At 39.7% G+C, this 27281-nt stretch overlaps 1 protein-coding gene across 1 annotated transcript in view; it reads left to right on the top strand.

The window, feature by feature from the left end:
- Positions 1–756: 756 nt before the first annotated feature.
- The window catches only part of LOC136107363 (neural-cadherin-like), a 55298-nt gene continuing 28773 nt past the window's right edge, over positions 757–27281 (top strand). The window contains exons 1-11 of the mRNA XM_065848356.2: positions 757–1783; positions 12401–12598; positions 13402–13627; positions 16027–16231; positions 17695–17806; positions 19100–19349; positions 21608–21750; positions 23559–23731; positions 24301–24469; positions 25150–25320; positions 26173–26345. Of these exons, the coding sequence (XP_065704428.1) occupies positions 757–1783; positions 12401–12598; positions 13402–13627; positions 16027–16231; positions 17695–17806; positions 19100–19349; positions 21608–21750; positions 23559–23731; positions 24301–24469; positions 25150–25320; positions 26173–26345 (2847 nt within the window). The remainder of the gene's footprint in view (positions 1784–12400; positions 12599–13401; positions 13628–16026; positions 16232–17694; positions 17807–19099; positions 19350–21607; positions 21751–23558; positions 23732–24300; positions 24470–25149; positions 25321–26172; positions 26346–27281) is intronic.

The following is a 27281-nucleotide window of genomic DNA, read 5'->3' as shown; positions in this document are numbered from 1 at the left end:
CTTAATATAGTAACTTTTCCTGGAGCATACCTGATTTATGTAGTCAGTTAACTTTAATGGGGAAATTAAGTTTTATTGTTTTTTTTTTTTAATTTTTACTCACTTATGCCAAAAATCCAACACAGTTAGATAAATTTGGATTCTATTTCTTTCTGTTTATTGCCAGAAACATTCTTTAGTTAAGCTGCATTTCACCCAAAAAGTTCGTTTTACCTTTACAGATCAGGAGGAATTATGGAGCTGATTCTTTGTGACTAAAGGTGTAACTTCAGGCCAGTGACATTGCTGAAGTACAAGCTGGGAGCAAACCCGGGATTTGATAATACGTAGCTATCTAGAAATCAACAAGAAACTGTTTTCAGCAGACACCTGAGAGCTGGGAGAGCCTGTTGGACCCGTGTGACAGGCGGCAGGACATCACTGCGCTGCTGACTGGGGTGAGTGGACCAAGAGCTCGGCTCCTGGGGTAGGCGGGGGCTTGAGGAGGGAAAGCAAGGGGTGGTTGTTACAGAAGAAGGACCATTTGGGCTAGCGGGCAGTTAACCCGTAGGGACATTCTACGCCAGATGCAGGGGACAGTTTACTCCGTGTGGACTTGGGAGGCGCGCAGGCTGCCCGCGGCGGGAGGCCGGGGAGAGGCGGGCACTGCCCCGACCCCCGCCCGGCCCGGCCCGGCCCCTCCCCGCCCGCCCACTCTCCGCGCCGCTGCGGGGAGCAGCGCAGCCCGCCCGGCAGCCGCCGCCGCTCGCAGCCGGCATGGGCTCCCGCGGAGCCCGGCGCGTCGCCGGCTGCCTGCTGTTGTGCTGCGCTCTGGCCGCCGCCCGCGCCGCCCCGCGGAGGAGACCCTCGTTCGGCGGCCACGTCGCGGAGAACCGCCCGGCGGGCACGCGTGTGCGCGGGCTCAGCATCCCCCTGACGCGGCTGGGGCGCGAGCCCTGGTGCGCCAAGGTGCAGGGGCGCCGCTGGCACCTGCAGCTGCTGGGCGAGGGCCAGGCGCACTTCCAGGCGTCGCTGCACGCCCGCACCGCCCGCGTCTGGCTGCGCACCCGCCGCCCGCTGGACCGCGAGGCGCGGGCGCTCTACTCGCTCCGCCTGGGCTTGTGCTGCAAGCGCTGCCGGCCCCGCGGCGCCGCGCCCGCCGAGCTGGCCGCGCTCACCGTCCGAGTGCTGGACGACAACGACAACGCGCCGCGCTTCGTGGGGGGGCCGCGCGCCGGCGTCACGCAGCTCCGCGTGGAGGAGACGCTGGCGCTCAAGTCCCAGGTGTGGCAGGCGCGCGCCGAGGACGCGGACGCGGGCGCCAACGCGGAGCTGCGCTACTTCGCCCTCCCGCGCAGCGCGCACTTCTTCGTGGTGCCGCGCAGCGGGCGCGTGGTGCTGGTGCGCTCCCTACTGCACCTGCGCGCGCCCATCCCGCTGCGCCTCTACGCGCGGGACCGCGGGCGGCCCGCGCTGCTCAGCGACCCCCTGGAGCTGGAGGTGCTGCCACAGCCCAAGCGGCTGCCACCTCCCCGCCCAGCCGCCCGCCGCCGCCGCCGGGCCGCGCTGCCGCCCGCCGCGCCCCTGGCGCTCTCCGTGCCCGAGGACGCCCGCCCGGGCAGCCGCCTGGCCGCGCTGGCCCCGGCGCGCTTCGCCTCCGCCTGGTTCGAGCTGGTGTCGCCGCCCGCTGAGGAGTCGCCGGTGCGCGTGGAGCGGGAGAGCGGGGAGGTGACGCTGGCCGCGGCGCTGGACAGGGAGGCGGCGCCCACCTGGGACCTCGTCGTGCGCGTCCAGGAGCGCAGAGGTAGGTGCGGGCATGGGAACTGGGCTGCCCGCGGCCTCCTACGCTCCCCCCGCGGCTGCGCAAAAAGTTTTGTCCCGCACGGAGTAGTGGTCGTGTCCCGTCAGCAGGTTGGAGGGTGGTTTGTCTTCTGAGGAGTAAAAAGTCCCCAAGTGACAAGAAGCACGGAACGACGGTTTCATCAGGTGTCACGTGCTGTCACACTGTGGAATGTAGTTTTGGTCTTTTAAATCTGTAAATTGTTAAAACACTGGAGGTGACAAGAAGCATTCCATAGTTTCGCGAATATGAGCTGTATAGCTGTGTAAAATTCCTGCAGCCGTAAGGTGGTTATCAAAATTGAACTGTTTAATCTGTTAAAAGTCTTACTCATTAATGGAATGGAAATTGTGCAGCCTAACCAAAGAGTGTTACTTATATACACATTGAGACAAAGCACGTTAAATATGCCACACTTCATACACACAATTACTTCCTGATGAAACACTTCCCATAGCTCTGATCCTGTAAATGCTCCACCTGAAACACGCGGCTGCAGTCACTGAGATCTGAGTCGTTATTAAAGTTAAACTTATATGACTCACAAACATGGTGTGAGTTTTTTCAAGATTGGTGCCTTTATGTGCTTGCTCTTATTTTAAGAATCTGAGGATTCAAATGTGCACCATCTAAGTGGCATGTTTACAATTTAAATTGTCATCATTCAGAGGGTCTTATGCAAGTTTACCAGAATAGCTCATTTCGTTTATCTCTGGCTGATTACATCTATTACTTTTAAAAATTATTTTTTAATTGTCATCTTGTCTAATATTTTGCACCTATTAAAATACAGCTTAGTATAAGCATTTTTTTAATTCACCGAATGGTGGATATCTGTGTACATTCACCATGTCTCTCGTTATTTTCATCTTACTTGTGATGGTAACAATGTTCTGAAGATTGTCTAGAATGTGGGCATTTTGGAGAAAATCCTATCAGTGGAAGTGAGTTGGTTTGATTTCATCTTAGAAAGGGGTTTATGTAATGTGACTTACAGTGTTTGTGAAAACTGTTAACTTCTGAGCAGCGCAGTTGCTCAGAGGAGCTTCAGTCGGCCACAGAGCAGCACTGGCAGGAGGCATGAAAACTTCCCACGCTATTCCTGGCCCTCATTTCTTCTGTTTTCTGACTGAGGGGCAGCCCGTAGGAGTGCGGCAGTTTATTCCTTGGTGTCTGTTAAATCCCTGAGGATGCCTGCAGGGATCCTAATTAGTGCTGGCAGTTTCAGTGACATGGATACATCCTCCTGTGAACTCATTTCACTCTGGTCCTGAGGAACAACTCTCAGATGCTTCTCTGGTTCTCGCTGGGTTTTTGTCGTGTTGGTGTCAGTCACTTGTATTGGCTTTGCACTGTGTTCCGGCTTGAGCTTTGGCTGTTAACCTGGAGGCTGATAGACCAATTTCCAAAAAACAAATGCTTTCTGTGTCCTGTCTCCACTACTCAATCTTGAGCAAGGCTAGGTGCCAAAAGGAATGTCATTACTGGGAGGCAGTGACAAAATCTCTCGAGTCAATCAGAGCATGTTGCTGGGATGTTCACCCACTGTGTCTTGGAGCTCAAGTTTTGGCCCTTTGTTGGTGTCACAGCTCCCTCTGTCAGGATCAGGACGATGTTGCTAGGAAAGCAGTAGCTAACCTTGCCCCCGGTTACTGCCAGTCTCACCTTTGTGGTGTTTTTTGCTCTTATGTAGCCTGAATATAGAAATCTGAGATTGCCTGGAACAAAGCTCGTCACTGTCATGCGAGAGATTTCTTTTCCAAAGCAATGTTTACTAACCCAGTTAGAACAAAACACCACCCCCCCCCCCCCCGACTTTAACTTATTTTCAGGGATTTTTTTTCACCATCTTGTAGTTTTACTAAATATTTTGGAGTGTTTTCCACTGGCCTGATATATTACTGCCGGTAGTATGAAGCAGTAAGGTGATAATCTTTAAGAAATATGTAGAACTAGAATCTGACTTTCAGAGACTAAGTAGATGGCAATTGATTTTGGACAGTGTAAATGGCATACTTCATATGATTTTAAGTTTCTTTGTTTAAAGGAGCTTAAATTCAAAAGTACACCTGTATTAGTACTAGTTTTTTCATCAACTAAAGGCTAGTAATGACTTGACGCCTTTAAAACTCTTTTAAGTTGCAGAATGCTTACATTCTCATTTTATCAGAGTTAAAATACATAGGTGTTTGAAACAGATTTAGAATGTGATGTGTATTTTGTTGCTCACAATCAAACTTCAGTGATGGGAGAAAAGATAATCAAAAGAATGGGTTAGGAGAGGGAAAAAGATGTCTAGAAGAACTAGATGTTTTTATTCATCTGAAATAAAGAAGATACAGAAGATTGCAAAAGCTCCAGGAAAGACCACTATTTACAGAAGTGAGCTCTCAAAATGAATTAAAGCATGGAGCTGGTTACACTGAATTTTGCTGTGAGAAAAAGTGTAAGTTCAGGTTCTTTCTCCAGTTTCTTTTGCTTTTAATAGTTGTGCTGGCTTAATTTGCATTGTAAATAACCATTAATATTCCAGCAGCTATGGTTTTCTGGTATTAGCACTTATGGTATCAGATGCTGCTATATGTTCAAGTGGTGTAAAGTTGTATTAATTACTTTACTATGTTTTTTATTTTCTACCCCTCTAATTCTTGCTGCCTGGTAGATGAGAATTGAAAACTAACCAGTAATTAATTCTAGCATTAGTTTCTTCTTCAACCCAGGCAATGATGTCAAAGATAAGACAGATTTTTAGATGCTTTATATGAAGTCTACCATCTTTGTCCTTTATCTTTTTAGTGTCCTTTATTATTAGTAATTTGTAATATGCACTTCATTATATAAAATGGTAAAGAATGCTTAAAGTGGGCTGTCCACAGCTTGAGCCTATCAAAGTTATCTCTTTAGAAGGTTTATGTTTAATTAATGAGCAAACTACTGTACTTAAAAGTAGCACATCATATACTTAATGAATTTTTCAGAAATGACAGTAAGGCTCATGCATAATTGTCCTGTTTTTTGAAGGGTATACAGTGGGACTGGGCACAATAACTTGTAGCTTTTACCTCATGCTATGGTCTGAAAGTGGGATCTGAGATTTCTCCTGATTGCAACTAGAGACTTAGGACAGGTCTGGAAATGTACCTTCCCAAACCTTAGGTCAGTAGATATTCTACATGAAGACATATTCTAGAGTGCGGTGTTCAAAGAGTTCGGTATTATATTTGCAAAGTCTCCTCAAAACAACGTCTTCTCAACCAAACCCACAATATTTTACTTGTAGTAACCCAAGCAAATAACAACCCCCTGAGTTTTTTGAAAACGTTTGTCTATTTAAGGTAAAAGTCTTAGAAGCTGGAGCAACTTAAAAAAAACCCAACCAAAAACCAAAAGAACAACCAACCCAAAAAAACCAAACCAAACCCAAACTAACTTGAATACTTAATTTGCTTGCAGATGCAAACCAGAATGTAATAGCAATATTGACCCAAAGGCCTGCAAAACTTTTCACACTCTCATAATCTCCTTTTACAGATAAATTGAAATGACCTAAAAATGCCAGGAGCGACCTAGCTTCTCACCCATTATTGTTTAATCATAATAATATCATACCTCTTCCCTGAGTATGTACAGTATTTGTCCACAATTGTAGAGACATGTTCAGTCAAGTACATATTCTATATTGTCAGATTTTTAAAATCGGAATGTCTGGCGTTGTCAGTTTTATCAATTATACCGATGCAGAGAAGCCTACATTGTTAACAAAAGCGAGGATTTTATTTTCAGGTCTTGTCTTATAGAAGTATCCATTGGATTTTTGAGAGAAAAGACAGTCATATAATTCTAATGAAATCAGAAGTCTGAGAATACGTTGGATTTCACAGATTGACAGCATCTTTTATAATTTGACATGGTGAAAAGAGATGGGTTTAGAGGCAACTAAACCTACAGTATTTGAAATTGCAGTCAAGCTATTTCAGCCTGCATGGCTTTCAAGGCTTGGTTTGACCAGGATAACATTAAAAAGTTGTTAACTGAATAAATACTGAAGCCGTCTCCTCCTTCCTGCCACCCTTGGTGTAACAATATGGGTAGGTGGGGGAATATCTTTTTGAGTTGCTGTATGAAAGGACAGGATTTATTGGTTTGCAATATCTGTGTGCAATCCAGTGAATCTTTATAAACCGACTTTGGTGTCAGGTTGGAGGAGCTAGTTCATGGTACTTTACTTTGAAACTCTCATTTATAAAAAACACCGCAAAAGAGTTTTTTCAGATAAACACACATTTGGTAGAGCTATAAAGAACTAGTGGAGAAACTAAAGAAGAAAGGAACCATTGTTCAATTAAGATATATGGTCACTTGTAATTTTCAGTATGTTCTTCAATTTTGACAAACCTTCGACTCCCCTAGAGGTTCATGATTTTGAGGCCTTTCAGTTCCTTCTAAATATTGTCCCTCATATGTCTTAAATTTGATGTGAAAAATTACTAATTATTTTGCGAAGTTGTGACACATTTTTAATGTAGTTACTTATTGCTGGCTTTAAAGAGCATTTTTGCTATGGTTAAACTTCCCAGCAAACCACTTAATGTTTTACTTATGTATTTTTTTCTTCAAAGGATAAAAATTGTGAGTCACGGCACAGCACATATTTCCTGTGAACAGAACTTGGGCCAGCCAGTGTTATGTTACCTAATGCAGTCAGAATTCAGAGTAACTTCTGCTTATGAGTTTTCAACTATAGATAGGCATGAAAAATAAGCAATTACGGACAGATACCTGTGATGAGGTTTCAGCAGTGGATTATGAAGGTTGGTTTTGGTGATAGGGAATGAATTTCAGTGCTGCAGCTTTTGTCAGTAATAATAGGTTAAAAGGAAGCAATTCCAACTGGAGGCAATGTTGGAGGAAAAGCAGACTTCAGGATCAGCTACCCTAAGAAGGATTTTTGATGATACTCATAATGACTCTAATAGGGAATTAAGCAGCTAAAGTAGGAAAAAGCTCTAGACTAGAGTTTATAATTTCAGTTTTAATTTTTTATATAAATTGAAAGAGAGCTGTAGAGAGGGCTTAGTTTTAATATTGCTAAAGGGCAAAAAAGTGGTGTTTGCAAATATGTGGGAAAAGGAATCTATTTATAGAACCTGTTTTCATGAGTTTCCATAATGAACAAAAGTAAGAAAAGAGGAAAAATACTTTCTGATAAAATGAAAATATGATTTCACCTTTTTGAATATGAGGTATTATTTTCTGTATGACTTTCAAAAATACTAATTTTTAATATAAGATGTTCCAGTGTTATGTTACTGTCGTGTTTATATGCAGCAAGAGCCACCTTGTTTTCTCTCTCGTTACCCAGTATCTGTGAGAAAGCTGAAGCTGGGGAGGAAAATCTGTCAGATGCAAAATCTTTACATGTGCTAATGGTGTAATTAACAGAACTATTGTCTTAGTAGGATTTTGTTGAATGGATGACATTGTGTAGGGTATCTACAGTGTGTCTGGCTTTAAAGTCAAGCATCTAGTGTTTAATATTGAGGAGATTCTTATTGCTAGTGTATTACAAAACAGCTTGAAAATTCTTTTAGGGATAATTAAGCCCGTGTCAGGTTCCTGATTTAGGATCTCAGTAGTAGGTGGACTTACACTGTGGAGTATAGTTGTAGGTATCTCCACTCATTGTTGGGGCCTGGTATTTAGGACAGATAATTAAAGTGTGTGTTTGTAGGTCTTAACCCAAATCCACAGAGGATTAGCAGTTTTAAGCTGTTTCTGCTAAGATTTGAGTGGAATTCTAATATATTAGTTCTCCCATAATGTAGCAATATTATTGCACGTGTACTACCTATATACTACTAATAAACTATTATTAATCATAATATACAAATGCAGATACATAATAATGTACTACTAGTGTTAATATACTGATGTACATGTATAATATATTGGCAAGATACATATGGGGGGTGTTTTGATGAAAGGAGGCACTGAGACACCTGAACTATCAGGAGATGAATCTTTCTAAAATTTCCTTCCACTATCTAGAAGTACAAATGATTTTCATAAATAGGATAATTTGAATATATTATATATATTAAAATGACATTTACATACCTTATAAAAATTATAGGTTTAGTTTAAGCTCCATTCTGTAGGAAAACAACTATTCTGTAGGAAGCAGCTATGTCAGTTGCAAAACATAAGAGAGTGCATTTTGTGATGTTTATGTCATGATAATTATGACAAATGAAAAACTTCTAAATATTTACTGTGCTCATTATAATGTGAAGTTATTATGAAAAAAATTCACATTTACAAACATGTACTTTGAAATTCTTAATGCGTTGTCCTTCTAGACATACACATACTGAACATTATTGTCCATGTCAGTCTCTTCGTCACACTCATTGTCCTCTGGCAAGTCCTTGTCCGATCACGCTTCATTGGGCACCCTGATGTTGTTTCTACAAGTTGTCAGGTCACATTTGTAGGTCTCTGTGCAGAGAAATACAGTCCTGTTCGGTGTTTCTCTTATAGTTTTTGCTTTGATATATGGCACGCAGTCAAGTGAAAACTGACTTGCAGTCATTTTCCTCCAGACTACCTTTATCTGAAAGTGAAATCATGATGATTTATTTAGTATTTTTGCTTATGAATCAGATTGCCTATGGTTGATGGAAGAAGATAATATACCAACAAAATCTGTGAGGTCATATGTGGTAGAAACGTATACTGGTCAAGAGAGGCACTTAGGCCTGTCTCTTTGATTACGTGCATGCGGTTCCTGCTGACTAGCCCAACAGATTTCTTAAGAGTATTCAGATGTTTCAGAGGTAACCAAATATTGCTGAAAGCTTTGATCTTGCCAAGATGTCAAATGACGTTAAGGTCTCTTAACTATTAAAACAGAAGTACCTGGAGGAACGTGCCCAAGTCCTTTTAGTTTTTGATTAATAAAGTTTAGTAGAGCATGTGAGGGTTAATCTCGGTCCTGATGCAGTTTTACACAGTTTCCTTACAAGAGATATTTCTCAGTTATAATTAGGAACTAAGTGCCAGCAGTGAACTGACAATCAGGAAGTGACAGGAGTGGAATTTATACCCAGGTTTATTACTACTCATTCAGTAAAAATCAGTTATTCTTCTATTGTGACTTATTTTTTGATAGAGGAATACATGGATGTTTAGAACTTGAAACAGAAGGAGTCTGTGGGTTGATTAGGATACTGATTTCCAGACTCCAGAGAGACAAAGATCAGTAACCTTTTGCTCCTGGCAGGGTTACCAAGGTGACATTCAAATCCTCAATAGATCTTGCTATTATAGAGGTGGATTTCCGAAGGTTCTTAACTCAGCTTCTAATTTAGTGCTTGCCATTTTAAGCCTGCAGTATTCCCAGGCAAACTAAGCTGATAGTGGGTGTTTACAAACTTGGGACAGCTTCTACAAGACCTGTTCTTTTGGGAAGAGACAGGCAATTATCACACAAGCTTCTCCCTTTTGCACTTACTATTTTGGGGCAACCTTTTAATTAAAATCTTTGGATCATTCAAACAGACGATAATCTCATTTACCACTTCTCATTTAGAAGTTACGCCATCGTGGGTTGCCGTGGTGTATTTCAACTTCAGGCTCAGATCCATGTCTATCGAGTTCCCTCCTCTGCAGTTTCTTCAGGTGTCTTGGGCTGGCTGCTCTGGAACTTCTGGAACACACATTCTGACATGAAACACGCCTGGTTCTGTTAGTATGGCAGTGGGAAATAATGTCCATGCTGACTGTTTTTTGATGCTCCTCCTGGCTTCTTTTGTGCTATGCAGAGAAGAAAGCACGCAGCTGATTTCACAGGCTAAATGTTGAAGGGAATAATAGCTGGGTGACTGCGAGGACAGTGCAATAACTGTGGGCTACAGTACACTCACCTCAACATCGGTCTCTTTTTGGAATGAGGCAGTTCGAGTTTAGCATTGGAAACTTTAGCCTTCCATGCTATGTTATAAAGAACATTTGGCTAGAGAAAGCTGAACTGAGCATCCTTACACCAGCACTGCAGCGGTGCAATACACAACACGCACCATTTGTCTCAGTCAAGAAGACCTTGTAAGACTTGGGTATACGTGGTAACTGAGACTTTTTCCATGAAAATATAAAAATGTTTGTTGCATGTATCCATGTTCTGTGATGGTGTAAGGCATGTTTAGGGTTATTTTTCAGGAAACTTCTGTGATTTACTGTTTGATAAATTAGAAGTTTAGTTTTGCTGTAGTCACTATTTTTTGCATATGTGCTATCTTAAGCTAATATATTCTCTGGAACATTACATTCTGAGTACAGGATATAATTACAAAGCAATTCATTTGGATTTAACAAGTTTTCTGTCAATTCGCTTTCTGTTTCTCTTTAGAGAAAGAAAAAAGAGTGATGTACTCACAGTTGCTGTTCTAAAATTCAGATGAATTCATACCGTTTTACAAGCTTAACTAAGAAGAACTTCTGTGGTTATCTTGGGTGAATGCTGATTTTTCTATTAAGAGAATTTTCTGGATAAGAACAGAAAGTACTCAAAGGTCATGATGGATTAAGTCTCAGGAATCTAAACTAAGAAACTTGCATTTGGCTTTGTTAATCACAGCACCAAGGAGTTTTCTTTACGACAATCCACTTACCGGTTGTTTATAGATTGCAGATTATGATACGATGTACTAAATATGCCACTCGCCATCAGACAGAGGTGCTTAATTACGAAAAGCTGAAGCTTGCAAGAGACTGATGTGAAAGATATATTAGTACTGCCGTGGGAGTGAGGGGATAACGTTAGTAAATGCAGACATCAGGCAGAAGTAACGTATTTTAATGGGAACATGGGTGTTTTTCGGAGAAGGCTATAACACTGCAATTAAGGACGTGGAGAGGGACTACTGCTGCTGAGCCGAAGTGGCCCATCCTCCTGGGAGAATATTCTCCTTAGCAAGATAACACTGTTTACAAGATTAGATGTTTAGGCAACACTTTATATTTAGAGTCTTAAATACTAGGTTCTTTGTATTATTAATTAGATTTAAATTAAAACTGCTAATTTTAGGTGTTACTCTTTGTGTGTTGTTTCAGTTCCTGTAAGGCTATTTTGGAAATAAATACATGCATGTGTAGGTATGTTTTCATGTATGTATAAATAAAAAATACACACTGAAATCAAGTCATAACACCATCAGCTTTAAAAATTCTGACTTTACATCCATTGTTAAACTTGCGGATAAATGATGTTGTAAATGTAGACAGCTGTTTTTACCTGGACCACATTCCCTTTTGCTTCCCCAGGCTTGTTAGCAGGGCTCAGGACCATGTCAGTGCATCTGCGCGGCTCTCAGAGGGGCTGGCTGTGCGTGCCCCCTTGTTTGGAGCCACAGGCACTGACCGTGGGCTGCAGCAACACATTGGCTTCTGTAGCAAAACCTTTCATAAGTTCAGTGCTGGTCTGCTTGGAGCCAGGCCGACCAAAAGGCCTAAGTTATGTTTATACATCCCTGATGTTACTGGTAAATATTATCAGTCACAAAATAAAATATATACTTTATCACAGTCTTATGTTATTCCAGCTAAATTTCTTCGAAGTCTGAGCTAGCTGTGTGTGACTGAAGGAAGCGATTTTGCAGTTGAAAATGTATATAAATTTATTAAGGAGAAAATGACTTTCTGCCTTGTGTATCACTTTGCTTTCTCTGTAACATGAAGATTTTAATCCTACCCTTTGGTCTCGCGTTCAAAAACTTTCTTCACTGAGGATATTTTCCTACTCTTTTCTCCTTTAACAGAAATACTTAACTTCATTCCTGGAGATTTCAGAGCAGTTTCTTTAGTCTGACATTCTTCCTTTCTGCCACCTTTTCAGCAACACCTGCCTGATATTTATTACTTGTTTAGGAGCACTACTGTCCTCACTACTTGATTAAATAATGGCAAAGGTATAACAAATACTTTTTCCTCCATTTTTAAGGAACTTGTACTGTGGATCTTTGGGGAATTGCATAGTTCCATTCTGTGGTGATTTGTTTTTGGAGTTTGGTTTGTTTGTTTGTTTTTAACAACATTTAATCTTTAATAGAAGTGAAAACCATATTAGGATTTCTCTGAACTTGCTAACCAGACAACTCACTAGTTAAAGTAGATCGATTAGGATTTTTTGGCAACAGTTATTTAAAATTCAAAATTCAGAGTTGCTGTAATCATTGTAGAGACAAAATATTTCTTTATACCTTTTTTTTCTTCAGCAAAAAAAGATTTCAGAAAACACATATTTAAATGTTAAAAATTTCAGAATACATGATCTTTCCTAAAAAGATGAATGTAACATGTGTGTCCCTGATCTTGCAGTTCAGCGATACTTGTGCTGGTTATTTTTTCCCTGCATTGTGTCTGGATGCTGTTGATTGCAGAAGAGCCTTAAAAGCCAAGTTTTTCTGGATTACATGCCAACAATATTGCAGACAATACGCACTCAGGAATTGATACATGTTACTGTTTCTCTGAGTGCCATTAAGTAACTGCCTCAGGATTTCTTTGTTTTTCTGTGACCATCAGGAAAGGATTGGTACCTGGTGCACTTGTCACTTACTGTGACAGATGTGAATGACAATGTCCCCAAATGGGCCATGGAGCCCTTCCCGTTCTTGGCTGTGGTTTCCCCTGAAGCTGCGGGAGGTACTGAAGTGTACAAGCTGCTTGCTGTGGATGCAGACGAAGGGATTGGTGGAGCTGTAGAATATTTTCTCTTGGAAGGTAAATTTTAACCCTCTCATTTCCTGCATATTTGGCTTCACTATTGTGAATTTTTTCTCTTTTATCCTCACTTCTGTTAGTGAAAAAATCTTCCCTGCAAAAGGTTCATAAACCTTCAGCTTTCTGTGTGAGAAAAAGCAACTTTTATTGAGGGTGCAGGCAAGATTTGCTAGATTTGAAGTACATTCTCTGTGTAGAGTGGGGTTCTCTCAGGGAATGGGGGGCTGGAGCAGTCGATGCTCCTCAGGGCTTTGGCAAGGGGGTGGCAATGGGGCCGCCTGGTCCTGAGGTAGAGCAGTACATGGAGCACAGGTGGTTGGGTGGAGAGGGTTAATGTTCCTTCTCCCTTGCAGGAGAAGTTTCTGGTTCATTTCTAACAATTTGGCTTAGCTTTGCAAAATTAGTGCAGACTCACTAATTATTTTCTTTGTGGGATTCTTAAAAGAAACTTTAGTAATAGTTCAAAACTGTCCGAGCAGAAGGGGAGTAGCAATACCTCTCCAAAGGTAAATTTGTTCTTCTTGGCCAGGACTCTAGCAGGGTATTTTCTTGTAAGGAATATTTAGGGTCAAACAACAGCAATGTATTGGAGGATAGAGAAGAGTGATAATTGTTTAGAAAAGTATAATGCAACTTAGAATGTAATCGCTGATTTCTAAGTTCTAATCAAACTTCTGGATTTTTGTGTGCATGCTGATTCTGGGCCCAGACTAACTCAGGAATTTATAATGTATTCTCCCCTTGATTTTAATCAAGTAAAAATGTTCTTTGCTGACAACAATTTGTGGATCTGTTCTTTTTAGGTGGTGAAGACAGATTTGAAGTTGAGAAGGACACTGGGTTGATTAAAACGACAGGTTTGCCATTGGTGAGGGACAAGGAGTATTTGCTGACTGTACTGGCAGCAGATAAACTTGGAACCAGAGGACCGCCAGCCTCTGTTTCTATAATTGCTGGATTTCGACCACCACAGTTTACGAACATATCATACTTTGTTTATGTTCCTGAAAGTATGGCACAAGGAGAATCGTAAGTAAGAGTTGAAAATAATGCTGTGAGCTTGTTTTCCTAGTTTAACTTCTGTTTCGTCTCCACAAAACCTCAGTGTTGTTTGTGAATGATAAATACATAATGTGAGTAGCAATTTAGATATCTTAATAGAAGCAATCAAGATACAGTTTGATGTATTTTTTTAGTCACCCTTTTATACAGAAAAGTGGTATCGAATCGTTACAGTTTCTTGCTTTTTTTTAAAATTATATGGAAAATATTAGCAGGTGTTTATTGTGTTTTAATTTTCAAACAAAATGCAGAATACAAATTAGAACTGTTACATCATGAAGAAGGATATCCTGGTGTGAAAGAATACAGTCATTTTATGGGTTAAATTTGGAGAAGTGCCTTCTCCATCAAGTGAAAATCAGGAAAAGTAACTGTCTTCATCGGTCATGGTGACAAACTGAGCTAAACTGAAGATGCCACAAAACTTGTAATTTGATTTTTCCATCCTTTGTCTAACCATGTGGATCTAAATATCACAGAAAATGTTAGTAACATAGGTCCACCTTAATACTGGGTTCTGTCTGTCCCAAACTGTGTTGTTCTTATGGAAAACATTTCCTCTTCCAGTTGAATCGAGAATGCTTTTGTCTAGTAACATCTTCCTTGTGTGGCCGTTCAACTGTTATTATATTATCTGTGGTGTTGTATTGTACTGTTCAGTCTACAAAATTCAGTATTACAGTGTTTAAATAACGAAGGTGTGTTAAGGTAAAAAAAATATCAACTGTTAACAGCAGACAATGAGGTTTTTCTTTAAAACTGTAGTAAACTTAAATAGCATGGGCACAAAAGAAATGTAAGAACTGTGAGGCGCTACAATACCGACAAGTACCTGCCATTTTGGGTTCAGTTATGTTTAGGGTTAATGACATTCTTTTTAACTAATTTTTGTCACTACTTAAAAATAGGTTTACATATCTAGAATAATAATGGATGAATCAGTTTTCTGAATTACTTTGTAACATCCAAAAGGAATGAAGTATTTAATGTGATTATTATTATGTCAGAAGAGGTTTGAATATAAACAATGTGCTCAATGAAAGTAGTTTCCTGTTACGTGTTGACCAGAAATAGTCATGAAAACCCCTGTAGAATCCTGAAGTTCTGATATTTAATTTGGACCAATTACACAGGCATGCAGGCAGATGGAGTCACTGTCGTGTGCTGGATCTCTGGGTTTGGGATCGCACAACCGGAGGCTGATTGAAGGCGGCTGGTGACCAGGCGAGCGTTACCAAATCTTTCTCTTCCTTTGATCTGCCACTAACACTGACGTGCTCGCTGCATGGGCAGCCTGATCTGATGGAAGACAAAGCCAAAGGAGGAAAAAAGAGTTTTCAGCTGGGTTGTTAAACAAGTTCACTGCATGGCCTTGTGATTTTTAGTGCTGACAGGAGAAGAGAGGTGGCAGGAGAACTGGGGTAGGGAGTTAAAAGGAGGGCAAAATAATTCCTGTTGGCAGGAACATGGTCTTGGCACTGGCCGAAACTGATTGTGAAATCACATCATAGGAAAATCCAGAAAAAAAAATGAGATGATGACCTGCAGCGACCTTTTCCAGTGTTTCAGTATTGCACCTCGGGGCAGTGAGAAGGCAGCAGCATGGAGTGTGTGGATGTGACTCTTGTGGACTTCTATTAGGTTTACAGTTGGACTTGATGATCTTAGAAGTCTTTTCCAACCCAGAGGTTTCTATGATTCTATCCCATGTTTCTATAAATACGAAAGGGGAAAAAGGTGTTCAGACAAACTGAGCTTTGTCTTTTTTATTGTGGTTGTCACTGGATCATACATGCTGGTGGGTTCTTCGAGGAGACAGAATTATTTTTCCCAAGAAACCTGCATGATAAGGCAACAGAAACTTGAGGAATTGGTATTCTGTTTTAAACCCTTTACAAATATTTATTTTTTAATTTCCTCTTTTACTTCATACTGCAAATGTTTTTTCCCTCTTGGAGACTTTAAACACATTGGGCTTCAGTGGGATGAAGATAGTGCCAGGCAAGGGCTAAGAACACATATCCTCTCTAACCTGTAACATGCACACTGTTAATGACAGGCTTTTATCCTTCTGCAGACGTCTGTTGAAACTTCAGGATGGTACGACTGAAGCAACAAACTTACCATGCTTTAATCCTTACTGTTTTCTGTTTCCAAGAATCCTATCTATATCTGTTTAACCTCAAGGTGATAGAATTACTCTATAACAAAATGTTTGAATTTGGTGTTGACTTCAGTGAGTATTGCTCTGATCAGACCTACAGGATTGCACCATCATTTCTGTTATGTATAGTTTTGGTCATATCTTTCAGCATGTTATATTGCTTGCTTAAGAATCCTCTTTTTCTCTGTGTTTTTTAATGCAGCTTTCTTACAGTCACTGCTGTATCGTATCAAAACAAAACCCTGAGCTACAGTTTGCTAACTAATCCTAGTGGTCTGTTTAGTATTGATGGGGCAACAGGAGATATCAGTTTAACTCGGAGTGTGGATTATGAGAGTGACCAACACCAGTATCTTCTTTTGGTCAGAGCAGAGGAAAATGAGGGACACTTCAGTAGTGCAGCTGAGGTAGGTGTTCACTCCTGGCATTCTGTATATATGGGGTGTTTCAAAAAGATGGACCCGATTTGAAATCACAATATCTCTGCAACCACAAAGTGCCCATGAATGAAACTCTTACCACTTGAAAGGGCAGGGCACAGAGTTTCTAGATAACTCATTAGATTGTTTGTAAATTTTTGTGAAATTAACATGTTGCCATTGTGAAATATACTGCTTTGAAATCGGGTCCATATTTTTGAAACGCCCTGTATTTCAGTTTTCCCTTAGCCTTTCCAGGTTTCTGTACTGATTCGCTAGGGCTCTCATTTCGCCAGCTCATGCTGTCTGCTGCTGTTAAAAGTCTTTCTGTCTATGGGTAGGTTTGGGGGCTGATTCAGGTACTCTTAGGGTTCACTCTTGCTGATGCTGAAAAGGCTATTTCTGAGGAATCAAGATGCTGTTGCATCGTAGGTCCTAGGCCTTATCTGGGAAGCTATGGAAACAGATGCTGCTAAACCACACGAGGTCTTGTCTTACTCTAAACCTTCATAAACTATGATGTATATTTGAGATTGTTCCAATTTAAAACGGAGGCAAAACAGAAAGTGTTCTGTATCAAGAACACAAAGTGAACTTGTAAAGAGAGAAAGTAACAAAAACTCACAGATATTAGAAAATGATGGTTCATGGTGTTTAGGGAAGCTGTTTGACACCAAAATGATTTCTAATAATAGTCATTACAGTTGTTGGAGTTCAAAGATTCGCTGAGCTGGGAAATGCATGCAATGTGACAGTTTGTTCCTGCTGCAGGAAATAACATGGACACTATAAAGGGAATCAGAGGCAGAATTATTAGGAATGAGTGGGAGGACACAGAGAGACAGTGTGTCAGTGTAATGAACTGTGGCTGTAGCACACCAGAGACTGATTGTTTCGATTGACTCTTCTCTGTACTACTCTTCACATTGTAAGCAATACAACTGTGGACTCATATTTGACATAGGAGTAAGAAAACAATTTTAAAGATATTAGAAGCAGGATAATTTTTCTTACTTGTTTTGCAATAATCAGTTCCATTTACGTCTGATTTACACCGCTGTAATTGAATTCCGAACTTGGTCTTGGAGATTTATACTGCTAAAATGCAATATGCTTGGCAGTAGAATTTTTAGTGTTACAAATCACAGAAGTGTTGGAAGATGAGGTAATGGAAAAAGGATGCTTGGAAAGCAGACTGTTCATTTTCCTTTAAATTAATAATAGGAAATAATCAATGGAAATAAAGAGTGAGTGGAAAATGTTGCTGTAGGGGACTGAGACTTGGCCATTCCTAGTATTTTGGAACCTAGTATTTAAATGGTCTTATGAGCTATAGCTTCTGAAGACCTCAAGGATGTTTTTGGTATGTTCTTCCATCTGATATTTGAAGAGCAATGAAGTCATTGCCTTGATTGACTTTGCTATTTAACATTCCTCCCTTTTCCATTCAGGTTTTGGTTGTAATCACAGATGTGAATGATTGTGCCCCTGAATTTCATCGGTCGATTTACAGCAAAGTTGATGTTCCTGAAACAGTTACTATGACAACTGCACTTCTACAAGGTTAGTACTTCTAAAACTATTTGTTACATTCAGTATCAGTATTTTTTTTTTCCTCCCACTGATTAGAATTCAGTTTGGAAGGTAAAATTACCTGCCCCAGCATGGATAATTGCAACTCTCTGAAGGCAAATGGCACCTTGTAGAATTAGGTCATGATTATGAACTCCTGCCACAGCCCAAACAAATTTGGGGGATGGGAGATGGAGGAAACAAGTCTTCTTTGTAGGATTTTGAAGTAACAGGATTTCAGTTGTGGTTGGTAGTACAGCAGCTGGCTTATAATAGCAATCTTGCAACATTCCTTTGTTTTGAAGGAAGAGAGTGATGTTGGATGAGAAATTACAGACACATCAGCTCAGCTTCTCTGCCTGTCTGAAAGAGACCTACATGGGATTGCCATAGGAAATACTGCTCTTTCGTGCTAAAAGCCTCTTGCATGGTTTGTTATATGTGAAGATTTGTCTAGACACTTGAGAAAAAGACTTTGCTTCTTCCCAATATAACCAATAATTTAAGATTTAAATGATTATGCTGTCTAAATTATGATTATGTAAACTGCAGAAGTCCTGTAGTGAAAATGTTTGTAAAGAAATAAGCAGGTCCTGGCAATAAAAGAAATGTACGTCAACTGAATGGTTGTAAAAAGGCCTTACATAAACTTTTTATAAATCTTCAGGGAGAAAAAGGAAATTAAACTACAAGAAAATCGCTGTTGTCTAGTAAACAGGATTTTTTAACCTTCTACCATTCTATTTAGTGATTTATTCCATACTGATGGTAGTCTGTCAGTTACTATTCTGGTAACTGTGCTTTTAGCATAGGTTTTTGTAGGTTATGGGTGGGATCTGACAAACACATTGATTTAACTTGCATCAGCTGAATAAATTTAGATGTTTCCTCTTCAACCACACAGGGAGTGGTCTGTCCAAGTGTCCAAGTCAGCACTGTAGATCAGCTGGACATGAGAATATACATGTCTGTGGGAATATATTCTTGCTAGTACAGGATTCTTTAAATCCAACAGACAAAGGCAAGGTCTAGTGGCTGAATTCAATCAGGGACTTAACTTTTTTCTTAAGTTTTTTTTTTTTTTAAGCAACTTATTTTCAAGTAAGGGTTAGTTCAATAGAAAGCACAGAAGATAGCACATTTTTATAAATGATTTCAAGCACTGCATGCCCAGGGAAATGCTATTATGGTTTTATACTGCACACTAATTCTCTTGTTAAAGTACTTAGCATTCCAATTCGCAGACTTTGATCTACACAATGTCTTTCTCTTCTCTTTTCATAGTGACAGCCACTGACTGCGATTCAAAAGAGAATGCCGAAATACTGTATTACACTTTGAGTCAAGACTTCAGTATCACTTCTCATGGAACTATTTTTCCAGCAACGCAGTTAGACTATGAGCGACCTAACCATCTTTATGAATTCGTAATCATGGCTGTAGATAAAGGGGAAGAGCCGAAGACTGGGACAGCAACTGTTAGGATCCATGTTTCAAATGTCAACGATGAAGCACCTGAGTTTTCCCAGAGAATGTAAATACATATTCTTGAAATCCTGTTATCTTTGCCTTTTACTATTGCTTTATTCATTTTGGTCGGAAGGCTGATCGTTACAAGATGGTAGCTGGTGTTGGTTCAGTCAAATCTGAGAGTTAGGCTTACAAAGGTGGGATCATCTTTTGAGCCTGAAAAAAACAGGCAGAAAAGCAGGCAACTCAGTGTTGTCGTCAGCCCTCATCCAGAGTACATGGTGGTATTTTGCCTTTTAATTGGGCAATTTAAACTCAGACGGAGTCATCAGCCTGCATCCCTGGTTATAATTGTTAAAGAAAAATGCTTAGATGGCAGAATCCTGATTGACCACTGAATCATAAAACCCACAAGATAAATGTCAGTAAGTGGAGTTCATGTAATTTCACTTCGTTCCGCGCCCTACAAACTCCACTACCTTTTTTTTTTTCCCTTCTTTTAGAGGATCGGTAAGCATTTTTCATCCATAGTTGGGGCTCAGAAGCATCTGAAGTGCTGTCAAAAGTGCTATAAACTTGTATTTGCATTAGAGGCTTAGTAATGCAATTCCAGTCAGCTTCGCCATCAGCTTTCCACTCTTTAAAAGCAGAAGTTGCTCAGAACAAAACCCAGGCAAACATTTCAGAGATACTAAGCTTATGGTTTAGCTGAACAAAACATCGAAGCTTTCTGACAGTCCTTACTTTATTTAAAGGTAACCTCTGGCTTCAAAATCTTGTGCCGTCCTTTCCTAAACATTGCTTAGGGCATATGGCTTGGAAAAGTTGATAGTTTTAAAATTCTTACTGCATCTCTATGCATTTTCAAATACATTTAGTTTCTCAGATTAAGTTTCTCACTCTTCAGATGATGTCTGCTCTTAATTTATTTGTTTTAATACTTAGGGTCATTGAATATTTAGCTGTATCTGTTCCCAATGCAATAGCAGGAAAACTGCTGTCATATATATTTATAGACTGGAATTGGAATTGAATTTAGCTCCTGGAATTCAAATTATCTCAAGTTTTTGTTTAACCAGGTTAACCAGGCTTTGCTTTTGCTTTATCTTTCCAGTTATGAAAAAAATCTTGAACCTAAACGTGAATTTCAGACAGAACTTAGTTGAAGTGAAATAGATTTATCATGAACACCCATAAATTAGGTCCTGTTGAGAGACTGGTTTGCGATGAATGTTATGCTCTGTGCCAGGCTAATACAGATCAAGATGAAGATGATGTCCCTCTGGCCCTTTGTTTAAATAGATTTACAGTCTGGTATAAACTTATGATTCCTTGCCACAAGCTTTCTTTCATCATGGTTATTCTGTGTCTCAGTTATGAAATGCTTAAGGCTCCCACTCTGTTTCATTTTGTCATTATTTACTGCTCCTTTTTAAGAGACCTTTTCTGGTTACTTGAACTCTTCTGTCCCTATATTTCATATTTAATATTAGCAGAATTACTGTTCATTTGCTTTCCAGATGCAGAGTGAAGACAGTGTCCTGAGGGTTGTGGCTGAGCTAAACCAGAATAATCTACTTCCCTTACTTCATTGCATATTAAATTGGGGGAAGAAAAAAGCTGTTTTCACAAAGCTTTTGATGAAAACACACATAACTAGGTAGCAAAAGCCACGGGAGAGGTTTTCTGTGCATCCATTTTATTTTTCTTTGAACTTTTTCCTATTCTTAGCATATGAAGAGTTGGTCCATAAGCACTCTGAACCTAGTGACAAATGTGTATTTTATTTATATTATTGGATACAGCCAGCTGCAGTTCATTCTTATGGCTGAGCTTTGGGGTGTATACTATGGACATGTTTGTAGTATGTGTAGTCTGGCCTGTTCTAAATCCAGTCAGATAAAATAATAAATATTTGGGACTTTGCTAAAGCAGGGGGCTTTTCTACTCTAGGGAGCATTAAGCTTAGGCTGATAATGCCTCTTAAGAGCTTACAATGTCAGTGATGTGTCTGGAATTGAGATTTTTGTAAAACTGACATTATGCACATATCCTCCACATCTAATTCTCATCTTGGTCATGTTGGTGCGGAGACTACACTGAAAGCATTTTGACAGCTTGTGTTGGAAAGTGTGCTATAATAAACAATACTATCATTTCACTGGTTAACAGAGAAGCATCTTATCAGTGTAATTATATTAATAAATGACAAATCTCTGCAGTGCCCTTTGTACAAGTAGTCAGAAGATGTTGTAAACCAGTTCTGTATATATTGTTTCCTGTCTAAGTTCATAAATGTGTTATCATAATTTACTTTAACAGCTACAGGAGTTTTGTTTCTGAAGATGCAGGCCCAAACACGCTGGTTGCTACAGTTAATGCTGTCGACCCTGATGGAGATGGTGTGACATATGATATTCTGTCTGGGAATCAAAAAGGAAACTTTGTTATTGACCCTAATAAAGGTAATAATATATTAGCTCTTTGCTGCTGCAGCCATGACGTTGGTTCTGATGTGATGCAGCTTGAATTTGATCTTCGTTTGGTAGCAATTATAAAAACTGAATAGCATATTCTGTTTTTGAATCCAATAGTAACCTAATTTTAAAAAATGCAGGAAAAAGATGCAGTTGTTCTAGACTCCATTATAATGCTAAAAACCTAGTATATTTTTCCTAAAAGCTTTGTGTAATTGACCTGTCTTACTTGTTCATTGCTTCTTTTCACTTAGTAACTTAATAGAGAGCATTGTTATAATAACACATAACTTAATAGACAGTAACTTAATAGAGAATGTTATCATTGATAACAGGAAGTGTGACATTCAAAAATGTCAGAAAGTATGTCAATACCGTTGAAATGTTCCCAAAAATATGATCTGCAGGTAACTCGCAAGAGTTGAAGTGTGATCCTGAATTTACAGAGAGCTCCTTTTATACTTACTGACTCAAAAATAAGAGCTGTGGGTTCCAAGAGTTAAATTTCTAAAGTTACTTTGGCACCTAAATAGGAACGATGTTTTTAAAAGTGTCTAATTGTACAGGGGTAGTATATCTGGTACTTCTGAAAATCTTTATTGTAAGTGCTCAAAGAATCCTAACATCTGATTGATAGCATCTCTTAGAATTAGCGCCACGGTTTTAATAGAGATAATCATGTATATGTACTGCTATACTTTTTTACCAATTAGTTTTTATAGTCTTTGAAACTTAATTTTAGAAACATGAGCATTTTTTTCCAAACATGCCTGGGCTTTTGTTTCTTAATAAACCAATAAAAGTTTATACAGTGGCCTGGGGCTGTTTCTTTTCAGAAATGATGTCAGGGGAATTGTTTGTACCCCCTTCTCACAGAAATGCCAAGGTAAAATGGAAATGTGTCAAAAATAAGTGCTGCAGCTGAAACAATACATTTGCAAAGGAACTGAGTGACACCAATGCTGTGACAATACTCTGTTGTAATGACAATTGCTATTATGCCTGATGAATAATGGAGGTGATTGATGGATGGTGGAGCAAAGCAATGACAGCTTCTCACTGCACCGTCTGAGCTGCAGTCACTTCTGCTTTTGTAGCAAATTTTTCCTACATCTTTCTCCAACAGAGCCTTTCTGTCCCATCCAGCAGGATGTATCATTTGAGCGACTTGGGAGAGTAGCAAAATACGGGTTTCTGGGAATAGGCCGATATAGCTGAATGCTGTGTGATTGCGCTGCGGGAAGGTATGATAGACTCATGCTGGTTTGTGTTGAGCTGGTGTGGGTGGCTGTGCCAGCAGACGTGGGGACATGTGCTTCATTGCAGTAGTGACACAGGAACACGGCCAGGTTTTTGGTTCGTTGTGTTTTTTTTCTGTGGCAGATAGACTAAAGCTAGTATGTGCAGGTCAGCTGAGTTGTAGCTGTGGTGTAATTTAGCTCTGTAGACATACCTGCAGACAAACAAACCTGTTGTGCTGCCTTAATTGTGTTTGAATATCAGACTACAGTAAGAATCCCATAGTTAGGTTAAACTCTAGTAGCATTGTGGTTTATTGGTGAATGGGTAAGCCAGAATGGTTTGGTGTCATGCTTACTAGTGAGAAGAATAACAGTAACTGGTTAATGTGGTCAATTAAAAAACCAAAACAAAACACCAACCAACCAACCAAAAGAAAACCCCCACCACAACAACAAAACCCCCAAACCAACAAAACCCTAACAACCAACCAACCAACCAACCAACCAACCAACCAACAAACAAAAACCCAACTACACACCCTGTTGTTTTTGCAGGACTAGTCAGACTTCGTTCAAGTCCATTTCCTAAGCTACAAGGGACAGAATATGTTCTTAATGTCACAGCTACTGACGATAACGCCTCCGGAGGGCCCCATTCTCTTACAAGTACTGCCCAGGTTGTTGTGAAAATCGATGATGTCAACAATAACAAACCTGTCTTTCAGAAGGTAAATATATGAGGCCGTTTGTATTGCAATGTGTGGTAGATGTTTGAAACTGCTGTCAGTGCAAGCGATGCAGCTGATGAGCTGTTCAAGAGCTGTTCTGCTTTCATGTCTTTGAGCCCTGATGCTGCCGCCTTCTCCATCTTTTCCATCCCTCTTCTAAGACCTGCAGGTTTTGTTCTCCTCTGGCTATTCATGTCAGTGTTGGAAGTTCTCAGTAATACGTCCTTGACAAAGTTACTTTGTGAAGAAATGCCGTTTTGACCAAAGCAATTCTGTGGTTTGGGCAAGTATATGCCCTCTTTTTTGCATTTTGAAGTATATGCAACTGTAACTTTTCCTCCAAGTATTTTCATTAGTTGGAGATGCCGAGTGGCCTCATATTGTGTGTTGTTCGTGTAACTGCAAAATAGCGAGTGAAATCTGTAAATTAATCATTGTACAGATAAAACATTAACATCAGTGTGTGTGAAGCTAAATCTATTTTTTCTTTTCTCTCCGCTCTAGTGTATGTTTAAATCAAATGGCATGGTAAGTCCTTGACTTTTCTTTGTGTTTCTCCCTTCTCTTAGTGTCACGATTATTGGGAACATGCCTCTGTATTGGAAAACCAGCCTTCAGGGACAGTTGTACTGCAGGTTGAAGCCACTGATGCTGATGAAGGAGCCAATGGTATAGTGAAATATGGCTTGATGCACAGAGATGGTGTCCTACCAGCATTTAGTATTCATCCTGACACAGGTAAAGCAAATATCAGAACTGATACTGGCATATCGAAACCGCTCTGTAAATTGTATTAACTGTGTGAACAAATATTCTCTGTTTAGTTTCATGCATGTCAACACTGAACTAGAACCCAAGTTTTCCATGAAATGTGGAAGTTCTGCTGTGTGAAATCATATGTGCGTTTTTGTAACTAGATTTTAAAAGCCCCACCATGTTTTAAGTGCGTATTATCTTGCAACATTGCTGATGGCAAATAAATGGTTTATCCAAGTGACAGAAGTCTCACAAACAGCAAAGAGACTAAGACTTGGAAGGCCAAAACAAAGTTCAGGCTAAACTTTAAGAGGATAGAAGACATGAAATATGCCTTTTCCCCAGACTTACTGCTCTTCGGAATATTTGTTTTTATAAAGTCATTCTTTTAAATTTAGTTTGGTACTTACCTCCATTTTCTAAACTTAAGTCTAATTGTATATAGATGTAAGTGCGTATGAAGTTTGTGTCTCCCTGAGCAGTACAACTTAAGCTGATAAAATTGTTGAATCTTGTGATTGGATCCTTGGACCTGAAGTTCACAGTATAGGTGTATTTAACCTATTGTATTATATCTTAATGTATTGGGAGACAAATATCTAAATGCAGAATATTGTGAAATGCATGGTATTTTAACTCTCTGGTATTTAATTTATTTTCAGGAGTTCTAACAACTGTTCAGGTATTTGATCGAGAAAAACAGAGAGAATATCCTATCACTGTGACAGCAACAGATCAGGCAGCGGAACCACTCATTGGAATATGTCAGATAAATATTATCATCCTGGACCAAAATGACAATGATCCCAGATTTGAAAACACCCGCTATGAATGTAATTGAGAGTCATTGGATAGAGTTTCAGTGCCCTGAGTGTGAGCTTACCTGATGTCTAAGATTTTGGGGTTTTGCCTTTCCTGGCAGTAGCTTTTGTAACCAAAGAGGTGATTGCAGCCATAGATGCTTTTACCTTAATTAATTGCAGAGTTGTTATTCTGTGTGAGGTGCTACGTAACAAGTACAGTGTTGTCTCATAGGCCTTCCTGAGTGTCGTTATGGGAAAATTCCTTGAAACAATAGCCATGGCAGTTGTGATAAGGATGTGAGGGAGCAGTGCGGAGCAGTCACTGTAGCCTTTGTTTTCTGATTAACAGATTTTTTGTCATAAATTTTGATCACATATTTTTCCTATTTGAATTTCAGTGTTCTCCACTGTTTGTTGTTTTACATTTTCTTCTTGGTTCTTCAAAAACCCCTTCCTGCTTATAGATAAACACGCAGAGGCATGTACAATATTCGTAAATAATGTTTGCTAGAAAGTAGTTTCTGACAGTATACCCTCTTTTTCTGGGTTTAAGTGATAAATAAAAATTCCATTTATATATATTTCATACAGAACAATTAGTCCCTTAATGAAAATACGAGACAAAAAAAAAGTAACATCTTATGAGAAATAAGAATTCCAGGTTATGACTGTGATAATGTGAAGTTCAACTGTGCTCCGTAGCTCTGGAGTGATCGCAGCTCTTTAACATATTCAGTTTGATTTTTATGGCTATTGTTTCAAGGAAGATAAAGTTATAGCTTCCATACGTTATTACTTTAGTGTTTCTTCATTTGTTAGTAAAATGTTCATAGTACTTTAGTGAATTAATAATCAGTCTGAAATTTCCTTTCCTTACATTAGATTTCCTAAGAGAGGACACAAGAGTTGGAACCAGCTTTCTTCGTGTTGCAGCGCATGATGATGACTACAGCTCAAATGCTGCCATTACATATTCAATAGCAAATGAAGAACCAAATTATTTACAAATTAATCCTACTACAGGCTGGGTGTTTGTGAACCAACCCATATCTCAGGTATGGCACTTGCTTTCCTATTTGGAGGTGGCTGTCAATATATCATAGGAGGGACTGAGGTCACGAGTTTGTCTTTACCTCCACGTTGCCCCTTCACATTAAAGGATCAATACGTCATGTTTCAATTAAATACGAGTCTAAGGCTTTTAGCTGATGAGTTTATTGACTGTGAATTACATATAAGCAAACCCTTTTTTCAGCTGGAAAGTAGCAACTGACAGTTGTGCCTCTGAGAGCTTGTTCTTCCCATTTGGTTAGCTTTGGCATGCGAATACCAAGGACTGGAGGGCTGAGACCACGAGCAGGGGAGCAAGAACATGGTGTGGGACTTCACTGTGTTAACAGGCAATGAGTTAAGACACAAATCTGGACGTGAAAGAGTGTGAGATTTCGCTTATGATACAAATGCCGGTCTTGGTACATGTTAGTCATGGTGGACTAATTGTAGCTATCCCTCGGGAAGGCATTATCTAAAATTTACCAGTTTCAGCCATTTTTAGATGCCTACACAAGCAGTTTGATATTTTTAGAGCTGTAATTCATGTTGAAGTGAGAATATTGTTGTATATGTCAATCTTTAAATACCTAATAGATATTTTTAATATTGGAATTTAACTTCTAAGTAACTGACACACAAAACTTTGAAGATAGAACCTTTTAATATATTTTCTTTATTAAATCTAAGAACCCTACAGACCTAATAGCAAAAACTGTTGATAGGTAGGTTTAGGGCTTCAGGGGCTCCACAAAGTGGGTTTTTTTTGTTTTGGTTTAAACTTTGTGTGAAATTTGCTAATGTTTGCTGAGACAAATAACAAAGTTTTCCAACAATATTAAGTAAAGCAAAGAGCAGAATTTTCAGCAACTTTGTACCTACTTCATATTCTGAGCTCAGTATTCTGCAGCTGTGGATGTTTTCCTTCTGTGCAGGTTTTC

This window comes from Patagioenas fasciata, chromosome 13 (assembly GCF_037038585.1).
Source record: "Patagioenas fasciata isolate bPatFas1 chromosome 13, bPatFas1.hap1, whole genome shotgun sequence".
Taxonomy (NCBI): Eukaryota; Metazoa; Chordata; class Aves; order Columbiformes; family Columbidae; genus Patagioenas; species Patagioenas fasciata.
The sequence above is the reverse complement of the archived record's forward strand: the minus strand, read 5'-3'. Positions and strand labels throughout refer to the sequence as shown.